The sequence below is a fragment of the Pseudopipra pipra genome, chromosome W (assembly GCF_036250125.1).
Source record: "Pseudopipra pipra isolate bDixPip1 chromosome W, bDixPip1.hap1, whole genome shotgun sequence".
In the NCBI taxonomy this organism is placed as follows: Eukaryota; Metazoa; Chordata; class Aves; order Passeriformes; family Pipridae; genus Pseudopipra; species Pseudopipra pipra.
The window spans coordinates 34,969,531-34,994,401 of NC_087580.1; the positions used below are offsets into that span (position 1 = coordinate 34,969,531).

General features: G+C 53.8%; 2 protein-coding genes and 1 long non-coding RNA gene across 3 annotated transcripts in view; all 3 read left to right on the forward strand.

The window, feature by feature from the left end:
• Window positions 1–24,871, forward strand: part of LOC135405703 (uncharacterized) — a 553,771-nt gene that overhangs the window by 129,552 nt on the left and 399,348 nt on the right. The window lies entirely within an intron of this gene.
• LOC135404620 (olfactory receptor 14J1-like) lies at window positions 4,892–12,812 on the forward strand (the record flags this gene model as incomplete). Its single annotated transcript, XM_064639352.1, has 3 exons — window positions 4,892–5,356; window positions 12,369–12,470; window positions 12,753–12,812. Coding segments are annotated over 3 exons (627 nt in total), but the record flags the coding sequence as incomplete, so codon positions are not given.
• LOC135405356 (zinc finger protein 239-like) lies at window positions 22,532–24,308 on the forward strand. Its single transcript, XM_064640043.1, has one exon. The coding sequence runs from the start codon at window positions 22,609–22,611 to the stop codon at window positions 23,680–23,682; it is 1,074 nt and encodes a 357-aa protein (XP_064496113.1). The 5' UTR covers window positions 22,532–22,608; the 3' UTR covers window positions 23,683–24,308.

Sequence of the window (24,871 nt, forward strand, 5' to 3'; positions counted from 1 at the left end):
TTCAGCTTCCTTACAAAAACTTCCACTAAAAAAGAGATTGGGGTGATAGTGAGAGATCCATATTGAAGGGTGTGCCTGAATTATCTTTAGGGAGGAGACTATTTTTGGTGGGTGACAGGCAATGTGCCTGTGGCTCCTTTTTTCTGCCTGGGTTTTTTTTTCTCTTTCTTTTTGTCAGAGGCTTTGGAAAAGGTGTTTTGTCAAGAGAATAATATTCATTTATAGCCATGTGAATGGTTTCTATGCTGTACCAGTGAAGGCAGTCACCTAAATACCCATACCCATACCCTTGAAAGTAAAACAAGGAGAAAACATGGAGTGTTTGTTTGAGACCAGATACATTGAATGTAGTTCAGTAACATGGAAAGGCGATTGCTGTTATTTCACAGAGACATTTCTTTGTATGCTGGAACTGAGAGTAGCAGCAAAAGCTAAAAGCCTTTCAATGTGTCTTTGTGAACACACTGTGGGTAAGCTCAAAGGAGCATTCAGAGATTGTGTTGTGTGAGCTTTTTTCCCTCAGATCAAAACAAGGAGTAATTAATGCTAAATCCAGCAGATGGCTTTCAAGTAATAACTTGGTCCAGTTTGTCCAACTGTGTCCAAACAGGTGAGGAAAATCTGGAACTTTAGAAGGGTTAGTTTTTTACCTCATTAGCAGGATATCCAGGGGTGCACCAAGTGCCTGCCAGTGAGGAGCACAAGAGACAAGGAGACAGTAACAATATTGTTCTAATGTTAATCTCACTGGAGCACAGAATGAGGTCACATCTGAGTTATGTTTCTTAATTTAGTGATTGGGAATAAAGAGAAAATCACATATTTGATGACACTTTAGGATTTATTTCACACTCTTAACAAGAAGGTATTTTCCAGCTGGACTTTGAATAAGGTTCCACGGTGTATTGCAAATTAGTATCTCAAGTTAACAATCTACTTCTTCCCAAACAGAAATCTTGTAGGAAACAACTTGTACAAGAGCACTCTATTGTCATCTTCCAAAACCTTGGAGAGGTCCCAGAGATCTCCCAGGAAGGAATTTGGGGCCTCAAGCACATGACCCGTATATAGAGGCTGAGGACTCAGGGGTCAGTGGCGTGAAGATTGAGGACAGAAGAGGAGTAGACTGAGAGGTCTGGAAGGGGGGTGTCAGAGCTGGTGGAGCTTTTCTTCCTGTCAGAAAACAGCCTAAGAAAGAACTAGTGCCACCAAGGGCAGCTGGGGTGGCCTAGACTGGTGACAAGAAGTAAGAAATTTCCCTCTGAGGTCAGTGTTGTGGTGCAATATGTCACAAAGAAGGAGTCTGGATGAGCCCAAGGCTTTGTGTGTGCAGGAAGAGCCAGGGAGGACGCAGAGATGTCAGTGCAGGAAGGTGCCAGCCAGGTGGGGCAGCCGGGGGGATGAGGACAGCCTGCAGGGAAAGGGGCAGGGCATGGACACCGTAGGACAGCCTGGGCTGGAGAGGAGACAGGGAGGGGGAGAAGCTGAAAGGCCCTGACAGAGCCACCTTCTGCAGGCCTTTGGCCAGGGCTGCTGTCTGTGCCCCTGATGCCAGGAGGAGGGGAGTGCCCCTTGCAGCCCTGGGGCCTCATGGCCTCCTTGTCCCTGCTCAGCAGCCTGGCAGGTGCCACCCCATGGTCCTGCCCTTGGTATTGCACATCCCACATCCCTGTGCCCCGGGAAGAGCCCTGAGGAATGAGGCAGGGACAGGATCTGCCTTCCCAGGGGCTGGGGGTCAGGGCTTGGTCCTCTGGATCAAGGAAACAAGTAAAGGATTCTTCAGCATCAGAGCCACCTTTCCCTTGCTTGTCCATCCTTGTCATCACTGTCTGCAGTTTTCTGCTCTAACTGGAACCTGGGGACACGTTCTCAGTTGTATCCCTCAGTGAGACTCATTAGCACTACAAGAAAAATTAGTGTTTCAGTCGCACTTTGACTTCTTGAAAAGTTGTTTGAACTTCCTCTCAGGGACTGAGTCTCATGTAAACAACATCAACATCCCCTGAAGGTCATGAAATGCCTGGAGCTGTTGCTGTGCTGCTGAGCTGGGCCGGGCTCCTGGCACACAGGGAGCTCCTGGCAACCAAGAAGAGCTTCAAAGAGACAGCTCTGCTGGTGAGCAGCTCCTCTGCACAGCCCAGCAGGGCTGAGGGCACTGCCTGCAACACCCAGGGCACAGGAGAGAAGGCAGAGAGATGAGAGGCAGCCTGGGCTGGGAGGTGACTGAGCTCTCACTACAGGAGAAACCTTCCCAGGATTTGAAAGAAAGAATTCTCTGGCTGTAGGAAAGTTCAACTTGCCTTCCTGGAGGCATCTCCTAAAGCTGGCACATCCCACAGCTTCTAGGATCTTTCAGCAGGACTCTCCCAGTTGCTGCAGTGCAGGGGAAGTGGCCATATGGCAGAGCAGGGCAGGAGCTGCAGGCAGCAAGGGCAGAGAGGAGAAGGGAGCAGGAGGTTCAAGGGATCCTGGGCTGGGAGGACAGGGCAGAGCTGCTCAGGGCAGGAACCTTGCCAGCCCTTTGCCACGGTCAGGCTCTGGCTGCAGAGCAGTGCAGGTGAGTTCCTGCAAGTGCCTCTCCCAGCTGCCAAATGGCAGCAGTGGCAGGAGCTGTCAGGATGGCTCTGCTGGATTTGCTGGGGTGCAGCAGGAGAAGCTGCTGCAGAGCAGGACTTGCTGCTGCCCCCTCAGAGGCCCAGGGCCAGAAGGTTCCCTGTGCCAGGGCTGGCTGTGGGGTGGGAAGGTGGGGGTGCAGCCAGGGGTGCCCAGGGCTGTGGTGCAGAGCAGGGTCCTGCCCCCAGGGCTCTGTGTGCTGGGGCAGGGACTCTGCTGCCTGCCAGGGTCAGCTCTCAGCCCGGCCAAGGAGCTGCCACAGCCCTGCAGGGAGAAGGTGTGGGTGGAAAGAGTGACCCCTCAGGGCAGGGCAGGGCAGGGCTGGGCAGGGCCCTTCAGCTGCAGGCTCAGGGCTCCTCACAGCTTCAGCTCCACCTCCTGCCATTTCAGGGGCCCTTCTCAGGAATCACATCCCCCAGAACACCTCCCCCTTCCCAGCCAACACAGGCTGTCTGGGATCTGCTCTGCAGCCCCTGCCCAGGCAGAGCTGCCCCTGGGCACTGGGCTGGGGATGGCTCTGGCAGCACTGGCAGGGAGCTGAGCTGGGCACAGGCAGGGGCTGCTGGCAGGAACAGCTCCTCACCCAGAGACAGGCAGGCAGGGAGAGGCAGCTGCTGCCACAAGGGCTGGGCAGGGGGATGGGGGCCCCTCCCTGCTGTCCCTGTGGCACAGACCCCTTCCCTGAGCAGCTCCTGCCTGGGCTCCTTTCCCAGCCTAAGCAGAGCCTGTGCCCTCAGGCCCACGGGGGCTGGGCTGTGCATTGCCCTGCAGCAGCCAGAGCCCAGGCAAGGACAGGGCCCTGATTTCCAGCTGTCTCTCTGTGTCCCTCCTCCCTTGGCAGCAGCACTGTGGCATTTCACTGCCATCCCATGCTGCCTGGGCTCTCCTTGTTCTCACCAGTGGGTTTTCTGAGCCACTGTGGGGTTTGGGGGGGGGGGCAGATTCCTGTCCAGACACAAACCCTTTGGGTGCTGCTGTGGGGATGTGTCTGTGGGAGCCAAGTGCCCAAGTGCCCTCCAGGCACCTTCAGGGTCTTCAGCTGTTTGCCTGGGTGTCCTGCAGGGCTGCAGGTGCCCTCCAGAAGGGCACAGCTCTGCCTTAGGATCTCTGTGCTGCACAGGATCCCCATGGAGAAAACTCCTCAGTGCTAAATCCATGGAAATGCCCTGGGCAGCCGCACTTGGGAGCTGCAATGATCCCTCTGTGTGGCAGTCTGGGAGGAGAAAGATGAGATCATAATCAGGCATCCTGAGGAAAGGCAAGGATTCTGTCAATCTGATCTTTGAACCAGGATTCCTCTGCTCCTAGAAGTGCCTTGTTACTTTTTTAAGGGAATTCTTAAGGGTCATCCGCCTTCAGCTCCAAGCTGCCAGCCAGGGGCAGCTGTGAACAGGAAAGAAGGCCAGCTCTTGTCTCTGCACCAAGAGACCATCCCTTTGCCTCTCAGGACTCACGAGATTTCCCTTGGAGCACATGAGAAATGTCAGAGATTTCAACCATCCAAACTCACTCCTGGCAAGAGGAACTGGAACAAAATCAAGTTCCCCAAATCCCCTTCCCCTGTTCTGCCCTTGGCCAAATTGTGACCAGCAGTTCTGGAACCACTTTGATACATCACAAGTGCATTTAATTGGAGGTCACCCTGTGCTCCAAGTTGCCTCTCACTGCACAGCAAGAAGGATTCCTCGAGAGCCCATTCCAGGGTCCCTGCTCTCAGTGCCCCCTTCAGCCAGCAAAACCCAGAGCTCAGGGAGAGGGATGCAGAGGGATCTTCCTGAAAAGAGGCCCTGAATGTTGAATTGCTATGAGACATGCAAGATGTTTTGCTAATTGAGCCTGGTCTAATTCAGTTCTGCCTTTTTTCTCCTCAACAGAAAACCATACCCTGAGGCAGCAAATGCCCAACAGCAGCTCCCTCACCCAGTTCCTTCTCCTGGCATTCGCAGACAGGCGGGAGCTGCAGCTCCTGCACTTCTGGCTCTTCCTGGCCATCTCCCTGGCTGCCCTCCTGGCCAACGGCCTCATCCTCAGCGCCGTAGCCTGTGACCACCACCTGCACACCCCCATGGGCTTCTTCCTGCTCAACCTCTCCCTCACAGACCTGGGCTGCATCTGCACCACTGTCCCCAAAGCCATGCACAGTTCCCTCTGGGACACCACAACCATCTCCTACACAGGATGTGCTGCACAGGTCTTTTCCTTTTTATTCTTCATCTCAGCAGAGTATTCCCTCCTCACCATCATGTGCTACGACCGCTATGTTGCCATCTGCAAACCCCTGCACTACAGGACCCTCCTGGGCAGCAGAGCTTGTGCCCACATGGCAGCAGCTGCCTGGGCCACTGGATTTCTCACTGCTCTGCTGCACACAGCCAATACATTTTCTCTGCCCCTGTGCCAGGGCAATGCTCTGGGCCAGTTCTTCTGTGAAATCCCACACATCCTCAAGCTCTCCTGCTCACACTCAGGCTACCTCAGGGAAATTGGGCTCATTGTGATTAGTGCCTGTTTAGTGTTTGGTTGTTTTGTTTTCATTGTTTTCTCCTATGTGCAGATCTTCAGGGCTGTGCTGAGGATCCCCTCTCAGCAGGGACGGCACAAAGCCTTTTCCACCTGCCTCCCTCACCTGGCCGTGGTCTCCCTGTTTCTCAGCACTGTCTTGTTTTCCTACCTGAAGCCCCCCTCCATATCCTCTCCATCCCTGGATCTGGTCCTGTCAGTTCTGTACTCAGTGGTTTCTCCAGCACTGAACCCCCTCATCTACAGCCTGAGGAACCAGGAGCTCAAGGAAGCCATAAGGAAAATGATGACTGGATGTTTTTTAGGAGCAATAAACTGCATCTTTTCTTCTGCAGAACACTCATTGTGTAACACATTTTGAGTACAGCTTGCCTTCTAAAGCTTTTGATAGTGGTGGGGGGCTTTTCTTTTTTGTTCATCTGTTAATGTTAATAACGCTGACATTTTATTCTTCATCCCATATAATTCACTCCCTACCTCTTTTTTTTTCACCCACAAAATGTACTAATCAGGAATCATACTCTGTGTGCATTCAAGCAAAATAAAAGCTTGTGCAGCAAGGTATTTGTCAAACATCCTCCCTGTTTTAGTTTGTACATGAGGAATCACAATCTGAGTGTAAGAAAGGACACAAATTTTTTCCCTGATCTTTTTCCAAGACCTCCCCTGAAGCTGGAGGACATTTCCATGTTTGTAGATCTGGAGGGGAAAAGAGTCCTAGCACTGCCAGGGAGCCCCAGAACTGGGTCTGTTCAGAGCTGTTCTCTTTGCACTCCCACCCTCTCCTTTCCTGTCCGTGCCCAAGGCCTGAGTGCTCTGGCAGCTCAGTCACTGTCCTGCTGTGGGTCAGGCCTGTGAGCACAGGCAGGGACAGGCCCTGGGCACTGCTGGGACAGGGCTGGGCTCCACAACAGCAGTTCCAGCAGCAAAGGGGTTCCCCTCCAGGCACTTCCTGAGGGCTGAGGTCTTTTCCCAACATTGGTATTGAGAAGAAGTCCAAGGAATAGACTCTCCAAAGTCTTGTTGCTTTGCTTGTTTGTCCATGGAGACAGTGCAGGGAGGTCAGGGACCCACTGGGGTCGCAGGGACTGAGGGCTGGTTCAGATGTTGTGTGTTGGTGGCCGATGGCCAATGGAGGTGACAAATGATCTCCAAGTCACCTGCCTGGGGCTCTGCAGCTTGTGAGGGCTCTGATGGCAGGTGAGGACTTGTCTGTAGGAACTCAGGAAGTGCAGGAGAGCACAGAGGATCTGCAGGGACAGCCCGTCCCATCCAGTCAGCAGGGAATGGAGCCCTGGAGCAGAATCCTGCCCAGGGTGGAGTCACCCAGAGATAAAGTACTAAATCTTGCTGTGAAGTGGCAAACAGAGCTCTGCAAGCCCAGGGGACACAGCAGGTACAGAGAAAACTCTTGCAAGTGACTTGTGTTCCCCTCAGTGAACTTTTACAGGTCGATCAAGAGTAGCCCCCAAAGCCATGTCCCAGCTCTGGAACAAGGCAGGGCCCCTCTGAGCCACCTCCATGGCCACACAGGAGCATCTGTGGGAGGTGGTCAGTGGCAGGGAGCACCATCAGCTGGCTCTGCCTCCCAGCTTGTCCAGCACAGCCAAAGGCTCTGAGATGTCTCAGGGTTCCTTTGGTTCTATGAGGCCCTGCAGGGTCACAGTGGCCCCTTGGTTCCATGAGGTTCCAAAAGGTCTCAGGGTTTCTTTTCTTCCATGAGGCCCCACATGTCAAAATGGCCCCTTGGTTCCACCAGATTTCAGTGTCCCTGTGTTCCTTTGTTTCCACAGGGCCCTGCAGTGGCACAATGGATGTTTTGTTCCATCAGCTTCCAAAATGTCTCAGCGTTCCTTTTGTTCCATGAGGCCCCATCTGTCCCTTGGTTCCATGAGATTCCACAGTTTCCCTGTGTTCTTTTGGTTCCATAAGGCCTTGTTGTGTCACAACTGCCCCTTGATTCCATGAAGTCCTACAGTGTCCCTGGATTCCTTTTCTTCTATGAGGTTCCTCAGTATCACAATGGCCTCTTTATGTCATGAAATTCCACTGTGTCCCAGGGTTTCTTTGTTTCCAAGAGGTCCTGCAGTGCCATAATGGCCTCCTGATTCCATGGATTTCTGCAGTGTCACAATGGCCCCTTTATTTCATGAGGTTCCCAATGTCCCTGGGTTCCTTTGGCTCCAGGAGGCCCTGGAGTATCCCAGTGACCTCTTGATTCCATAGGTTTCCCAAGTGTCACAATGGCCCTGGAGGGCCCAGAGCAGGCCCAATGTGCTGGCAGAGGAACGGGAGGTGATCTATATCTGCTCAGCTCTGGAGTGACCCCCAGGAGAAGGGCCTGGGCTCTGGGAGGGATGTCCTGTGGCACAGGGGCTCAGGATCCAAGTTAATAAGGCCAAGTGCACATGGCAACAGCCAGAGCTGGTGCAGAGACATCAGGGAGGGTCTAGAAATGCTGCTGGGAGGGGGTGGGAAAGCAGGAGGGGTGTGTGCAGCCTGCAAGGCCAGAGCAGCAGCAGGGCCAGGGCAGGACAGCCTGCAGGAGAGATGGCCAAGGGCTCTGGCAGGGCTGCAAGGCCCAAAGGCACCCAGGCCTTTGTCCCCTTGCCTCTGGCAGCTGCCTCTGCCACTCAGGCCACCACAAGCAGCTTTCCTGGCAGGTTCTGCCCTTGGTTTCTGCCTCGCCCCTCCCTCAGGAGCCTGGCAGGGGTTGCCCAGTTTTGGGCCTTGGTTGTTGCTCCCCCTCCCATCCCAGTGCCCCCCAAACAGCCCTGAGCCAGCCGGGAGGGACAGGATCTGCTGGGCCAGGGCCTGGGGCTCAGGCCTTGGCCTTTGTGCTCCACAAAACCAAGGCAGGCTTTGCTCAGCATTGCAGGGGCCTGCCCAGAGCCTTTGTCTGCCTGCACTCCTGGCCTCCAAGGAGCTGCTCCAAGGAGTCCCTGGGGAGGCTTTGGCAGTGCCTGCCCTCAGTGGGGCCCAGCAATGCTTCAAGGCACTTGGAGTTTGGCTTCTGACTTCTTGAGCAGCTGCTTCAATCTTCTCTCAGTACCTCAGGATCATGGGCTGGGCTGCAAACACACTGTGGGGCTCATTAAAATGCAGAAATCCCTCAGGATCTCTTTGTCTTCCTTTAATTGTCTTCAAGGCAATTTCAAAACAAGTCTTCAAAATTTGTATTTTTTTTTTTTAGTTCAATTATGGATATTTTTTAAATCAGGGAGGAGGTGATAAAAGTGTTCTTCAAGTGATCTTGATGCTGAGTGTCTCCTCAGGAGATCCACACTGACCCTGGATGACCAACCTTGCTCCTCACCCCCCTACCTCACCAATTCTGACATGGCCCATCTTGGACTGACAGCTGATGCAAGTCCAAACACACTGTGGGACACATTAAAACACTGAAAAACAAGTTATTTCCCTTCCTTTCATTGTCTTCAAGACTTCTACAGCTAATTGGAGTTGTTTTGTAGTTGAGTTAATGAAGAAGATTTTAAAGTGGAAGTCAGGAAAAATATATATTTTTTGATGAAAGGGAATGATTTACAGATCCTTGGGATGCAAGAGGGTCAGGGCACAAAAGATTTTGATCCAAAGATAAGGGGGCAAAAGAGATTAGCAGTACTTAGTCATTGACCAACTGAACAATTATCAACTGGTTCAATAGCATTTGCTACAATTTTAACAGTGACCGAATTACAGATTCACAATAACAACATTCATCATCATCATGGCCAGGCTTCGCAAACGAAGATTTAGGAAGGCTCTATCCACATTTATTACAGGCACGTTGGTGGTTAATGAGGCCAATACGAGATAGACATAACGGATTGCAAAAGGCACAGCAGAAAGACTCCTTAGGTGGTATATTCTGCAAGACACAGTTCTTTCTGCGTTGTCTTTTCTCCTCAAGGGTGATCCTGCGTGCGTTCTCAAAAGCATCAGCAGTGTTATAGATGGTGTGTCTCCAGGCCTCCCGACTGGAGGTCAGAGTAGACCAGTGATGGTGATCAATATGGCCAAGGTTGAGATGTTGTTTCAGGGAGTCCTTGTATCTTCTCTTTGGGGCTCCTTTCTTGCAGCAGCCAGTGGCAAGTTCACCACAGAGCAAGATCTTAGGGAGGCAGTGGTTGGTCCTTCATCCTGGAGACGTGCCCTGCCCAGCACAGCTGTGTTCTCATCAACATGGCCTCAATACTTGTGACTGCTGCTTGTTCTAGAACAGATGCATTGGTCACATAATCTGACCAGTGGATGTTTAGGATTGTGCAAAGGCAGCGTTGATGGAAGCGTTCTAGGAGACGCAGGTGGTGGTGGTAGATGACCCATGATTCAGATCCATATAAGAGAGTGGACAGCACTATGGTTCTGTAAACACTGATCTTTGTACTTTTCTTCAAGTGTTTATTACGCCAAACTCTTTTATGAAGCTTTCCAAAAGCTCTCTATGCCTTTGCTAACCTGTTGTCTATCTCTCGGTCAATCTCACCATCCGAAGAGATGAGGCTGCCCAGGTAATTAAACTGCTGAACTGGTTTGAGCACTGATTGGCCAATGGTGATGTGGGGATGATGGAAGACTTCCTGAGGTGCAGGTTGATGGAGAACCTCTGTCTTCTTTAAGCTGACTTCCAGCCCAAAGAGCTCAGCAGCGTCTGCAAAGCAGGATGTTAAACACTGCAGAGCTGCTTCTGTGTGTGCAACAAGGGCAGCGTCATCAGCATAAAGCAGCTCCCGGACAAGATGGTTTAAGGTCTTGGTGTGGGCCTTCAGTTGCCTTAGGTTGAAAAGGCTTCGATCAGTACGGTATCGAATGTAGATACCGTCCTGATCATCGAGGTCTGCCGTGGCCCTTTGGAGCATCATGCTGAAAAAGACTGTGAATAGGGTTGGAGCGAGAACGCAGCCTTGTTTCACACCACTGGTTATTAGAAAGGGCTCAGAAAGTTCATCGCCATATCTGACTTGGCCGTGCTGATCCTCATGGAGTGAGATGATCATTTTAAGGAACTTGGGGGGACAACCTAAACGTTCCAAAATCTGCCACAGACCTTTTCTGCTCACAGTATCGAAAGCCTTGGTGAGGTCGACAAAGACATAGAGACCTTTGTTCTGTTCCCTACACTTCTCTTGCAGTTGTCTGAGAAAAAACACCATGTCTGTGGTGCTCCTGTTGGCTCTGAAACCACACTGACTTTCAGGTAGCATTCCTTCTGCTCTCGGGTATTAGTATGTTCAAGAGTATTCTTGCCAGGATTTTGCCAGCAATGGAGAGCAGAGTAATACCACAGTAATTTGAGCAGTCTGATTTAGTACCTTTCTTTTTATACAAAGTGATGATGACTGCGTCTCGAAGGTCTGATGGTAGTTCGCCTGGTTCCCAACAGCGCACCAGAAACTCATGAAATTTAGCATGGAGTGCAAGGCCCCCACGTTTCCAGACTTTGGGTGGAATTCCATCAACCCCAGCTGCCTTGTCGATTTTCACCTGCTGTATGGCCTTAAGGGTTTCTCCTAAAGTGGGGGCAGTATCCAATTCATATTTCACTGGTTGTTGTGTGATGGACTGAATTGCTGAGTCTTGGACTACACAGTTGGTGCTGAAAAGAGTCTGAAAGTGTTCAGACCATCGATTCAAAACGGAGGTTTTATCTGTTAGAAGCGTTTGCCCATCAGCACTGAGTAGAGGGCTTTGGGCTTGGTATGTAGGCCCGTATGCTGAATAAAGGATTATCTTCTTGTGTATACATATATATACACACACACTGAACAGAGTGAAAATTGGAACCAAAAATGAAGTTGAAGTCTACTCAATGTTGGTCATAAAGTGGAATTAAGTTTAGGAGAAAACATAACCTAATTAGGAGGTTATGAAAGGCACATTAGTATGTGCTGGAAAAGTAATTTTTAGATATGAAAACTATTTTATGCTTTATATTATCTGTATAATACACAGTCTTACACAAACAAACCAAGGATGTGCATGAAGTTCACACTAAAGCTCTGTACTATATTTATTGCTCTCTGTGATCAGTGCTGCATTCAGGTTACATTTGACCTGCAGATGTAATGGAACCTCAGCAGAGTACAAGAGGGCAATCAAGAAAATAATGATCTTGGGGTGGCAAAGAAGTTTCTCTACATTGCTTTTCTGTGATGAAGAAATCACTGTCCCAGACAAATCTTTGCAGGTGACAGGCTTGAAAAGGAAACACCTTCACAGCCAGAGCGAGGAAATCAGAAACCTTGCAAAATTCAACTGCAGCCAATGTGGAGGAATCTGACTTAGTCTTGGTTTTAAATATGACTAATACTCCTCTTCCTTTAGCAGATGCACTAATTCATTCTATAACCTGCAGCCTCCCCCAAAGTGCAGAAACTCCAGAAGTGAAATTTGTTGAAGCTGAACATCAGATGAAAAGCTTCAGGCCTCTTCCAGCACGATTTCATCAGCTCTGCCTCCTCAAGAAGTCAGGAAAAAAAATACAGCTACATGAAAAGTAAACGAGCAGCTTTTTCTTACTCTGAAACCAGAAAATAATGACATGAAACCCAGATCAAATGCAGCACTATCACTTGTCTTTCCAAATGCCAGCATTAATTCTCTCTCTTGCAGCTCCCAGAGACTTGTCATCCTGATTATCCTCCCCATGCCGTTGGGGGCATTTTTGGAGCCAATTTACACCTCTAATATTTTTTTCTCTCCTGGAGAGAGAACTGATTTTGCTTGCACATTGTAATCCTTTCAGAAGAACTTTTCCCTTTTCCCCCTAGTTTTCCTCACTTGTTGTTATTACTTTTTCCCCTTAAGTTTAAAAATTAAAGCCTTTGCTCTGAAAGAGGGCGAAGGAAGAATGACGAAGCTTCAAACCAAGGAGAAAAACCTTAAAATCCGAATTTCCATGAGCAGCACAAGTCTCCTCCTGCATTAATGCCACCTCACAAAACGGCAATGGCCTCTGCAGGCAGCTGCCTAAAAACACCCACGGCTCCTCAGGAAAACAGAAATGCAATTGTTATATTCCCCCCCCCCCCCCCCCAAAGATTTAATTTTTCTCTCTTTTCATTCAGCCCCTCGGTGACTCCTGAGAGCCCTCTGCAAAGCCATAAACTGACTCTTGGAGGAGCTTTTGGACACCCCCGGGATCCTCCCCCGCGCTGCCGTGGGGCCCGTGGGTGTGTGAGGGGCTGAGGGGTCGAGCGCCTGGACACTGATAAATAAATATCGGCACGCAGGGATACGGGCCCGCCCCCGCCGCGCTGCGCAAACGGCGCAGGGTACGCAAACGGCGTAAGGCGGCGACGCGGGCGGCAATAGAGCGGCGCTACGCAAATTGCGTAAGGGGCTGGCAATGCCCGCGGCGCTACGCAAACGGCGTAAGGGGGGTACTGGTAATGGTAATGGAGGGAGTTACGTAAGTTGCGTAAGGCTACGCAAATGGTGCAAGGGTCCTGCCTTTAGCGCTACGCAAATGGCGGAAGGACCCCGGTGGCTTCCTAAGGGCTCGCAGACCTTTCCCGGTTCATCCCAGTCCTCTCCAAAGGGCTCCCAGTCCCTTCCTAAGGGCTCCCAGTCCATCCCAGTCCACCCCAGTCCGCTCCTAACGCCACTGCCCACAGCGCTACGCAAACGGCGTAAGAGGCTCTGCCGTTGCCCACAGCCCTACGCAAATGGCGTAAGGGGCCGCCGGTAACAGCAAGGGAGGGGAGCTACGTAAACTGCGTAAGGCTACGCAAGTGGCGTAAGCGCCCTGCCCTCAGCGCTACGCAAATGGCGGAAAAGCCCCGGTTCCTTCCTCGGGGCTCCCAGTTTATCCCAGTACCTCCCAGTCCTTTCTTAAGGGCTCCTAGTTCATCCCAGCTATCGCCGCGTTCTCGCGCTTCCAGAATTTTCTCCCTCCGCTTCCCAAATATAAAAGGGACTTTCTGTGCTGAACACCGAGCCGGGAGCACTGACGAGCTCGGCGCAGGGGCCGTGTGGTATTTGGTTTCTCTACAGTTCGTGTTTTTATAATGAAGGGGAAAGGGAAGGAAGGGAGCCGCTCCTACCAGCACGTCAATAATCTGTTGCAAAGGACTGGAGCTCTCAGACTCAGTTAGTCCTCCAGTGAACCATTTAGCTGCTGAAATAAATCCAGTCCCAGGCACAGAATGAGCAGGATTCGAGACAGAAAAGCCTGTGTGGGTACGCAGGGCATTGAGCTCCTGCAGATTCGTGCACAGGTGCAACTTGGTACATTTTACTACTGAGTGCTTTTGATACACAAACTGCCCACCGAAACTCCCTCGGATCACAGTGTGCAAAGTTGGGACAGCTTTATCCAGAACACATAGACCACACAATTTCTCAAAGCTGGATCAGAATCTGTGCCAGCCTGTGGTGGAACCATGAAAGCCACCCACAGGAGTTGCATTTCCCATTCGGATATCAGATGGGGACAAGTCCCTGCCACAAGAATGGAAAATCCATGGTGGGGTGGGAAGGGCCAAGATGCTGCCCTGGCAGAGAAGGGTGGATGTGCCACTGCAACATCTCCCAGCAATGCTGCCGTGGGTGGAAAAAAACCATTAAGGTGGGACAAAGTCTAGGAAAGCAACTGCAGAGTCTGTCTCCTCTAAATGTGATGTCTCCCTCATCCAGACACAAAGCCATGCTTTGGACCTCCCTGCACCAGTCTTGCTTTTCCAGCTCCTTAAGTGCATCAGAACAAGACCAAAAAATTACTTCTTTTTATATTCTTGTAGTGAGTTGGCCCTTGCCAGATATCAGGTACCCACTAAAGCCGCTTTCTCTCTCCCTCTGCAACTGGGCAGAGAAGAGAGAAAAAAAGAAACAAAACAGCTAAGGATTCATAAGTAGAGATAAGAGCTGGGAGAGGTCAGTGACTGATCACCTTCATGGGCAAAACAGACTCCAAGTGGGAATAGTACTTAAATTTATTACTAACAGGATAAGAGCCAAAGAGTGAGAAATAAAAGTCTTAAAAACACCTTCCCCCCACCCCTCTTTTTATGTTCTCCCTCCTCCCCCTCAGCGGTGCAGGGGGACGGGAATGGGGGTCACTGTCAGTTGTTTCTGCCACTGCTCAGGGAGAGGAGTTGGAGTTCTTTCCCTGCTCCCATGGGGTCCCTCCCACGGGAGACAGTCCTTGATGGACCTCTCTGGTCCCTCCCACGGGAGACAGTCCTTGATGGACCTCTCTGGTCCATCCCTCGGGCAGCAGCTCTTCCCAACCTGCTGTCCCGTGGGTCACTCCTCCATGGGGTCAGTCCTTCACGGATGAGCTGTACTGGTGTGGGTCCCCCACAGGGGCCACGAGTCCTGCCCAGGAAAAGCCTGCTCCAGCCTGGGCTTCCCTCTCCACAGGCTGCAGGTCCCTGCCAGGACCCTGCTCCATCCTGGGCCTGCCACGGGGTCACAGCCTCCTTCCTGCATCCACCTGCTGCAGCGTGGGAGCCTCCATGGGCTGCAGGGGGGTCTCTGCACCCCGATGGTCCCCCACGGGCTGCAGGGGGGGTCTCTGCACCCCGATGCTCCCCTATGGGCTGCAGGGGGGTCTCTGCACCCCGATGCTCCCCCATGGCCTGCAGGGGGGTCTCTGCACCCCGATGTTCCCCCACGGGCTGCAGGGGGGTCTCTGCACTCCGATGCTCCCCCATGGCCTGCAGGGGGGTCTCTGCACCCCGATGCTCCCCTATGGGCTGCAGGGGGGGTCTCTGCACCCCGATGGTCCCCCAGGGGCTGCAGGGGGGTCTCTGCACCCCGATGCTCCCCCAGGGGCTGCAGGGGCACAGTTGCCCCACCCTGCTCTGCCCCACGGTCTACAGGGCCTGAGCTCCAGCACCTGGAGTACATCCTGCCCCTCCTCCTGCACTGCCCTTGGGGTCTGCAGTGCTGTTCCCATGGTCTCACTCCACTCTTCCCTGGCTGGAATTCTTTCTTTTTCTTAAATATGTTATCCCAGAGGTGTTACTGTCACTCCTGACTGGCCTGGCCTTGGCCAGCAGCAGGAATTCTGTCCTGGAGCCACTGGCATTGGCTCCACGGGACAGGGGAAGCTTCTGGCAGCTTCTAACAGAAGCCAGCCCTGTAGCCCCCCCGCTACCAAAACCCAGCCACAGAAACCCACTGCACCCAGTTACTTCCACTTGCCCCAGGATGGTTCCAGTTTCCATCAGGATGATCCCAGTCACTCCCAGTCACTTCCAGTTTATGCCAGTTGCCTCCAGCATGCACCCTGTCACTCCCAGTTACTTCCAGTTGCTTCCAGCAGGATCCCAGTTGCTCCAAGGATGTTCCCAGTTGCCTTCCAGCATGGTCCCACTGGCTCCCAAATCCCCCCTGTGTAGTTCCAGTCACTCCCAGTTTGATCCTGGTCCCTTGCAGTCACTCCCACTGTGATTCCAGTATGGTGCTGGTCACTCCCACTATGATCCCAGTCACTCCCAGTCACTCCTAATAGGATCCCAGTTGCCCCCAAGGTGGTCCCAGTTGCTCCCAGTCACTCCCCCAGGACGGTTCCTTTCACTCTCAGGGACTCCCAGTCTGAGTCCAGTATGGCCCCAGTCACTTCCAGTCACTCCCTGGAGGATGCCATTTGCCTTTTGCATGGTCCCAGTTGCTCCCAGTATGATCCCAGTATGAGTCCAGTCACCCCCAGTATGATCCCAGTAACTTCCAGACACTTCCAATATGAAGCCAGTTTGATCCCACTCATCCCCAGCATGGCTGCAGTCCCTCTCACACACTCCCAGTATTATTGCAGTCACTCCCAGTAAGACCCCACTAGGGGCCCAGCTGCTCTCAGTATGACCCCAGTACAACCTGATTAGGGGCCCAGTTGCTCCCAGTATGATCCCAGCCACCCCCAGCGTGGTTTCAGTTGCTCCATTTCACCCCTACTATGGTTCCAGTCACTCCCAGAATGATCCCAGTCTCTCCTAGTAGGATCCAAGTTACCCCCCAAGTTACCCCTGCATGGGCCCAGTTGCTCCCAGTCACCCCACTGTAGTTCCAGTCTCTCCCAGTCCCTCCCAGTATGACTCCAGTATGATCCCAGCGGCACCCTGTATGGTGGCACTCACACCCAGGATGAAACCAGACATTCCCTGTCACCCCCAGGATAAAACCATTTGCCCCCAGCAGGGTCCCACTTGCTCCCAGTCACCCCACTAGAGTTCCAGTCTTTCCCAGTAGGATCCCTGTCACTCCCAGTCTCTCCCAGTATATCCCAGCTGACCTCAGCATGCTCCCAGTCACTCCCAGTACACTCCCAGGCAGTCCCAGTATGATCCCAGTCACTCCTGGTCTCTCCCAGTATATCCCAGTTGCCTCCAGTGTGGTCCCATTCACTCCTGAATGCTCCCAGTAGCTTCCAGCATGATCCCAGTTGCTCGCAGCCACTCCCAGTCACCCCCAGTGGGGTCCTAGTGCCTCCCAGTATGATCCCAGTCAATTCCAGTGTGATCCCACTTGCTCCCAGTATATCCCAGTTGTGCCAACATGGTCCCAACTGCCCTCAGAATGCTCCCAGTCACTCCCAGTATGACCCCAGCCACCTTCAATGTGGGCCCAGTTGCTCCCAGTATGATCCCAGGGTTGCCCAGCATGGTCCCAGTTGCTCCCCCTTCCTCCCAGTGGGATCCTAGTAGCTCCCAGTTGCCCCTAGCATAGAACCAGTTGCTCCCAGTATGATCCTAGTCTGATCCCAGTATGATCTCAGTACAATCATAATTGCCACCAGTATGATACCAGTGACTTCCAGACACTTCCAGTATGAAGCCAGTTTGATCCCACTCATCTCCAGTATGGCTGCAGTCCCTCTCACACACTCCCAGTATTATTGCAGTCACTCCCAGTATGATCCCAGTATGACTCCAATAGGAGCCCAGCTGCTCCCAGTATGATCCCAGTTGCCCCCAGCGTGGTTCCAGTTGCTCCCAGTCATCCCTACTATGGTTCCAGTCACTCCCAGCCACTCCCAGTATATCCCAGATGCCTCCACCATGCTGTCAGGTGCTCCCAGTATGATTCCTGTGGCCCCTGTCACCCCCTTTTCTCTCCCCACAGAGCTCCTGAGCCGGCGGTGGCCGCAGCCCCTCCCCGGGGCTTCGGGCCCAGCCTGGACCCCCCCCATCCCCGTGAGTATTTTGGGGGGGTTGTGTGTCCCCCCTCCCCTGCTGTCACTCTGCCTCTGCCCGGCTGCTCCCAGTGATCCCAGGAAAGCTTCCCAGTTCTCCCCAGTCCTGGTTATTGGGGGGCAGTGGGGGAGGGGCTTGGGGGAATCCCAAGGGGTGGAGCCGAGTTTGGGGGGGCAGAACCAGCCCCAGGATGGATTGGGAATGGGGACCCCCCTGTGTTCCCCCTGTGTCAAGCCACTCTGGGAGGGTCTTGGTGGGGCACCTGCCCCTTAAAAGGCACCCAGCTCACCCCAAAAGGTGCTGGGACCCCCCTTAATCTCCCCATGGGCCCCGGAGAACCCCCCAAACATATTCAGAGCCCACCCAGGATCCCACCTAACCCCTTTTTTGGGGTGCTGGGACCCCAAACTGAGTTGGAGGAAGCTGGGGATTGGGGGATGATGTGGAAGATGTGAGAGGAGGGAAAAATGGGGGTTGGGACCCCCAGAGTAATCCGGGGGTGGGGCCTGTGGATTGAGGGGACTTTGGAAAAGTGGGAGGAACAGGGAGAAGGGTGGAAAAGGGAGGGTGGTCTGGTGGGTCGGATGGTCCTATGAGGGTCTTTGGGCACGGGTGTTGGCAAAGGGGGATGGCCCCCTGAGCTCCCAACTTCCTGTGGGGTGCTGGGGGCTGCTGGATCCAATCTCAGCCTTGGATTATGCCAACAGTTTCAGTTTAGAGGAATTACAGAAGTGTGACTGAACCATTTAGGTCCCCCAGGTTTTAATGATGGCAAATCAGATCTATTGATAGAAATCAATTTATTTAGGGTTACAAATGATCAGACAAAAGATCTTCATTACAGTTATTTACTGTACAATAGAAGCACTAAAACTACCAGGAGTACAGGATAAGATAGGACAGTGCTCTACACTAAAGCAATTGTTGAAGCAATTCTACTCAAGCTGGCACAAAAGCAATAATTCTTAATTAGAGATGGATGGAACTCCCTCAGACCAACGTTCATGGGGAGATCTCTGCTCTCAACCTCCAGCAGTGACCCTGGGGGGGTCCCCAGCTAAGGCAGGAATCTCCACACACCCCCAGGAAGGGTTCTGTTGGAAGAAGCTGCCCCTGGGAAAGGGGACTGGCCCTTTGTGGTAGAAACCTCAGTCCGCTCAAGTGCAAAGGGCCGCTATGACCCCCCCCAAAGGACAAGACAATTGGGGAAGGAAAGAGGGTCTTGGCTACCAGAGATCAAAGATTTCATGAGGTTAAACCAGGTTCAGTTCAGGCTGAGGGCGCTGCGGCACCGCCCGTGCGAACATTCCTGACGGGAGCGCGGCGGGCGGAGGGCGGAGGCGGGGGGGGGGGGAGTTCTCTAAAGGCGGTGCGCGCGCAGAGCGCCGTGGTTGCTTCCGGGAAGCAAAGATGGCGCTGGCTCCGTGCTGCACTGTGAGCTGGCGGGGCCTGCGGGAGAGCGGGGCTCTGGGGATCCCCCCGGGGGCTGCGGGGAGCGCGGGTGTGGGTGGAAAGGCTGGAGGGCTCGGGAGGGTTTAGCCGAGGGGTTCGGGGGTTCCCGAAGGGCAGAGCGCGGAGCCTGGAAGCCGCGCGGGGGGGGGCTCTGTCAACGCCCTGGCTGCACTGCGCAGGCGCGCCGGCGGAGTACTCAAGAGGGAACTTCAACTCCCATGAGGCTCTGCGCGATCCGCCATTACTTTTCCCGCCACAGCGCTCCTGCCGGCCCGGCGAGCCGACCCCAGGGAAAGGGGATCCCAGTGACCCCCCCCGAACCCCAGAGACCCCCAACACTCAGCACACAGAGACGTCACAGGGAGGGGGTCCCGAGGGTCCCCTAAAGCCTAGCAGTGTGTTCCGGGGGTCCCCAGCCCCCAGGGGAGGGGTCCTGGGGGTGCCCCCCAAAGTCTGGGCGGGAGATGTACCACATCCGGGTAAGGAGATCCCAGTGCCCCCAGTATAGACCAGTGACCTCCCAGTGACCCTCAGTTCAGCCCAGTAACCCCCTCAGTGACCAGCCAGTGTGTTCCAGTGACCTCCCACTGCCCCCAGTATGGCCCAGTGATTCTCCAGTGAGCACCCTGTAACCCCCAGTATGGCCCAGTAACTTCTGAGTGTCACCTCGTGTGTCCTGGTAATCCCCCAGTAACTTCCCAGTCCTTCCCAGTGCTCTTCCAGCATCCCTCAGTAACCCCCCAGTCCCTCCTAGTGCCCCCTGTTTCCCCCCAGTGTGTCCCAGTATCCCCCAGTAATCCCCGAAAGCCCCCCAGCTTTCCCCGTGTCCCCAGATGCCCTTGGCCTTTCTGTGAGTGTGTGTGTGGGGGGCGTTTTTGGGGTCAGAGGGTCCAGTGGGGGCTCCTGGGGTGAGATGGAGAGTTGGGGACATCAGGGATGGGGTTTGGGTACACTGGGGAGAGTGGGAAGGGCTTTGTGGGCAGTGGAATTGGGGGTGTCAAGAGGGGAATTGGGGTGATCTGGAGGCCCTGGGGACATTGGAGACACCAGGGGAGTCTTGAGGTCTTAAGGGAGGAAATTAGGGACACCAAGACTGTCTTGGGGACACCAGGGGGGTCTCAGGACTCATCTGAGCGTGCTGCTGCCCCTCCTCTTTACCCGCAGACATTATTAACCCCACCCAAATGTCCCCTAACCTCCATTTTCCTTTCAGTCCCCTCCCCCTACAGATCCCTTTGCCCTCCCAACACCGCTTTTAACTTCCCTAAATGCACCTAAAGCCCCCCAAAACCCTCCAACTCCCCATCCAACCCCTCTCCCTGATCCCCCCAAAGCTCCCCCAGCTCCCTCTGAAATGCCTCCAACCCCCCCCAAGGAGGGATCACCTGGCACCCTGGGACAGGAACACAGTGGGCTGTACTGGGGGCACTGGGCTGTACTGGGAGGGCATTGGGGGCGTCTCAGGTGTCCCAGGACAATGTGGCCCAGCTCCAGGAGAGATCTGGGGAGCAGTGAGGTACTGGTCTGCACTGGTTTGTGCTGGTCTGTCCTGGTCTGTCCCCCCAATCCCCCAATCCCCTCCCCAGCTCCCCCAGGGCCCTCCCACACCCCAAAGCCCCCTAGACCCTCCCAGGCCCCTGACTTGGTCCTGCTGCCCCTTGAGCATCTGCAGCTGCTGCAGAACCAGGCATTTCATCAGCAAATGTGCAGGTGACCCCAAGCTGGGGGTGTGTTGATGTGCTGGAAGGCAGGAGGGCTCTGCAGAGGGACCTGGCCCAGCTGGATCCATGGGCTGATTGCAAGGGGATGAGGTTCCAGCAGGCCAAGGGCCGGGTCCTGCCCTTTGGGCACAAGAAGCCCCGTCAGCCCCCCGGGCTGGGGCCAGAGTGTCTGGAGAGCAGGCAGGCAGAAAGGGAGCTGGGAGTGTGGATGGACAGGCAGCTGAAGAGGAGGCAGAGTGTGAGCAGTGTGATGTTAGAAAAGCAGGCTAAGTTGTGGACTGGTTGTAGAAGGAGGAGGAAGCCCAGAGGCCAGTGCAAGCAGGCAGCCCTGAGCTTGCACATGATGTCCCCTCCCTGCAGGTTCCTGTCCTTGAGCCCAGGCCCTGAGGTGAGGCTGAGAAGTGGCGCGGAGGTGAGCCCAGAGCTGTCCCTGAGGTGAGGCTGAGAATAAGTGCAAGGCAGAGGTGCTGCTGAGGAAGGAGAGCCCTGTGGTGGGGAAGAAGACAAAGCTGTGAGTGCCCATCCCCGAGCAGGTGCTGTGTCCATCCCCTGTGTGCCAGGTGAGCTGGGGCTTTGCTGCAGAGCTGCGGGCGCTGATTTGAGGGTCTCCAAGTGCTGAGATGGTGGGCACCCAGGAACACAAACTGTGCCTGGCCACGGAGCCTGCAAGGAGGAGCAGAGACAGCCGTGGCAGTGTGGGGGTCCAGGTTGTCCCTGTGCCTTCCCCTGCAGGCCCTGGCTGTCCTTGCTGGGCCCCTGTCCATCCCCATCAGGTCCTTGCCCGTCCCCCCCGGGCTGAGCTCCCCCCAGGAAGTGCCGTGGAGCTGAAGCTGCTGCCATCCCCCCCCTGCAGCCGCTGCCCCAGCCAAGGGAGCAGCAAAGGCAGGACCAGGAGCAGAGGCAGCATCAGGGGAGCCCTGGGGGGGCCGGGAAGGTCTTGTGTGGGTCAGGAAAGAGGCGCTGGGCACGAGGCCGGGGCTGTGCTGAGCAGGCCCAGCCCTCACATCCCCCCAGCCAACGCCGGCTGCCCGGGGAGCTTGGGAGGGACCCCCAGCCCGTGTGCCCCACACTGAGCTGGCAGAGAGAGAGCCAAGGGACAGGGCCACGGGCAGGGCCACGGGTGAGGGACAGGCAGGGCCATTGCAGGGCCACGGTGAGGGCACAGCCTGTGGCAGCAGAGCTGCCCAGGGCCGGGGGCAGCCGGGGGTGTTGGTACCAGGCAGTGCTGGGGCTGAGCAGAGCACGAGGCCTCTTGCAGACTCCTGGAGCAGCCTCCCACGTGTCAACCCTATTCTCAGGGCACAGACATTTCTTTGGGCCAAAGAACCTTAAAACAGTTGGCACTGACTACACTTTACCACCATCTGTTCTCCAGCTGCTCTGCTGGTTCAGAGCAGCACAGTAAGACAGTGGGGATCCCTGGTATCCTTGGAAAGGCAAGGTCCAGAAATGGGGAGGAGGGGGGGCAGAGAAGGGGAAGCCTGGACAGTGGGGACCCCTGGGATCCCCGGGACAACAAAGTGGGGAACCTGGAGAGGGGGAAGGTCTGGGAACGCCGCACCCTGAAGGTGAAAGTCAGAGCAGAAGGGACCCTTGGGACCCCCAATACTGCCAGCATCCCAAAGTGGGACCCCCAGCATCCCAGACAGGGCAGACCCTCTGAACCACAGAGGGCAGAGACCACAATGGGGGAAGTCTTGGGAGCGCTTTTTTAGACAGAATTTTCATATTCTTGAGTATTTTTTTCCTGAATCTCAACTTTTTGCAGTCTGGGGGGGGGCTTCATCTTGCTATTTCTGAGAGGTTGTTTGCCTGAATCCTGGTGGTTTGGGTTTTTCTGGGCTGAATCTTGGTGTTTTGGAGGTTTTTATGGACACAGGATGCCCAGTGAGTTCTAGAGATGGACTTGGGCAGGAGGAACCCCCAAGCCAACATGCTCAGCCCTTGTTTTCCCCCCATCAGGATTTGTCCTTCCCAAAGCTTGGGCGGATGGAGGAGGAGGCTGCGAGGAAGAGGAAGATGCCTTGGGCCCCCCAGGCAGGTGAGGAGGAAGTCAGTGTCCCTTTGGGCGGGTGTTGTGCTGGCTCTGTCAGCCGAGCATGGCCCCGGCTGCAGGATAACCCCGCTGGCGCCGCCGTCCTGCCGGGGCCGGAGTTGGGGGGATGTCCTTGGCCTTCCCTGTGGGCCGGAGGCAAATCCCCTCCCTGTCCTTCTTGCTTCCTGCCCCAGGCCCCGAGCTGAGGACGGAGAGCCCGGAGGACAAATCCCCCCGTGAGACCCTGGTGGGAGAGGCCGTTTTGAAGGGCTCCCCGGCGCAGGAAGGCAGCGGGGAGGGAAAGGGCCGGAGATCCCCCCGCAGGAGGGGCTCCAAAGCCATCCCAGGGTGCTCTGAGGAGGAAAGAGCCAGCCTGTGCCAGGAAGGCGGCCGGAGCTTGAGGCGGAGCTCTGAGCTGGTGGTCCCTGATCAGCCTCCCAGCAGGGAAAAGCCCTTCAGGTGCTTGGAATGTGGGAAGAGCTTTAGGAGGAGCACCACCCTCCTCACCCACCAGCACATCCACACTGGGGAACGTCCCTACACATGTGGGGAATGTGGGAAGAGCTTCAGGCAAAGCTCCAAGCTTATCCAACATCAGCGCATCCACAGTGGGGAATGGCCCTACACATGTAGGGAATGTGGGAAGGGCTTCAGTGACAGGTTCACTCAACGCATCCACCAGCGCATCCACAGTGGGGAACGGCCCTACACGTGTGGGGAATGTGGAAAGAGCTTCAACTGGAACTCCAACCTCCTCACCCACCAGCGCATCCACACTGGAGAACGTCCCTACACGTGTGGGGAATGTGGGAAGAGTTTCAGACACAGCTCCACCCTGCACTCCCACCAGCACATCCACACTGAGGAACGGCCCTACACGTGTTGGGAATGTGGGAAGAGCTTCAACTACAGCTCCAACCTCCTCACCCACCAGCGCATACATACTGGGGAGCGGCCCTACACGTGTGGGGAATGTGGGAAGAGGTTTCAGACCAGCTCTCATCTCCTCAGACATGAGCGGACGCACACAGATGAGAGGCCCTTCCGCTGCACCGACTGCGGGAAGGGCTTCAAGCAGAACTCCACCCTCCTCACCCACCGGCACATCCACAGCGGGGAGAGGCCCTACAAGTGTGGGGAGTGTGGGAAGAGCTTCATCCGAAACTCTAAGTTGACCAAACACCAACGGACCCACCAGTAAGGGAAGCCCTACCAGTGCCCCAACTGCAGGAAGAGCTTCGGCCGTAGGACTGACACGCAAAAAAGGTTTCAAAAGGTCTTCAGGATTTTGAGTATCTGCACTCCAACATCAATTTATTCTTTTGAATATGTGTAAGTTTAACCTCATTTTAGTCTGAAAGCCAAATTCACCACTACCCCATTCCCTGATAACCGTAGGCTGATTCTGACAAGTGAGGCAGAAATTACCCACTGCCCAGCAAAAACCAGTGGGGCCAGCCAGTGGTCTCTGCCCTGGCAGCCCAGTTTCCCCAGTCTCATCTCAAAATGACCAGTTACACTGAAGCAAAGAGCACTGGAACCAGTGCAACAAGCCCCAGTCTGACTTTCACACCTGCCCATGTCTCCTGTTTTCTGCTGCTCTACAGACTTCCTTGTTTAAAATACAATGGAAAAATGAACAGTTTTTGGGGTTGTTTTGGTTTTGGGCTCGGGTTTTTTTTTTCCCTCCACTGTTCTCATTACCCTCATTTCAAATCTATTTTGGTGTTTGAAGATGAATTAAAATTTTGAATGATTTTTAATGTTAATGCCTTGACCAAAGTATCAAAACATGAAAAATAAAAAAAACAAAACACCACGAAGCTGTCCATTATTGTGACAATCAAACACTCAGAAGTACTAACATAAGCACAGTGAAAAACCCATAAATAAGACCATTAAAATAATTTTAATTTTTTTATGTTAATATATTTTTACTAAGCTTAACATAAGGAAATTTAGTTCCTGACATCAGCTTTCCCCACCTCTCAAAAAGGTAATTTAGTTACATCTTAGTCACCCTTGAAAGGCTCTTTCCAGTTGGCTTGGCCTCTGCCTTAGACACTCATGAGATCTGCCAAAACCAATTTAAGGGCAAATTTCCCCACCAGGTTCAGCTGCATTGGTTGTACCAAAAACTTTGCAAGTAACCCCACAACTTTCATCTTAAACTCTTCTCTCAACCTTGTAAAATAATTAGCAGTAAACAGACCTGATAATTAAGAACACGTTCTTGTTCTCAAAGTCATTCATACACCAAAAAGATGCCACAGGAATGGCCAAAATATTAATAGCAACTTCTACACTTTGGAAATCTACATTTGGTTTAAAAGATTTCACAGTGGTTGTTTCCTTAGGAATTCAGGCACATTTTACTAACAAGTTTCAAT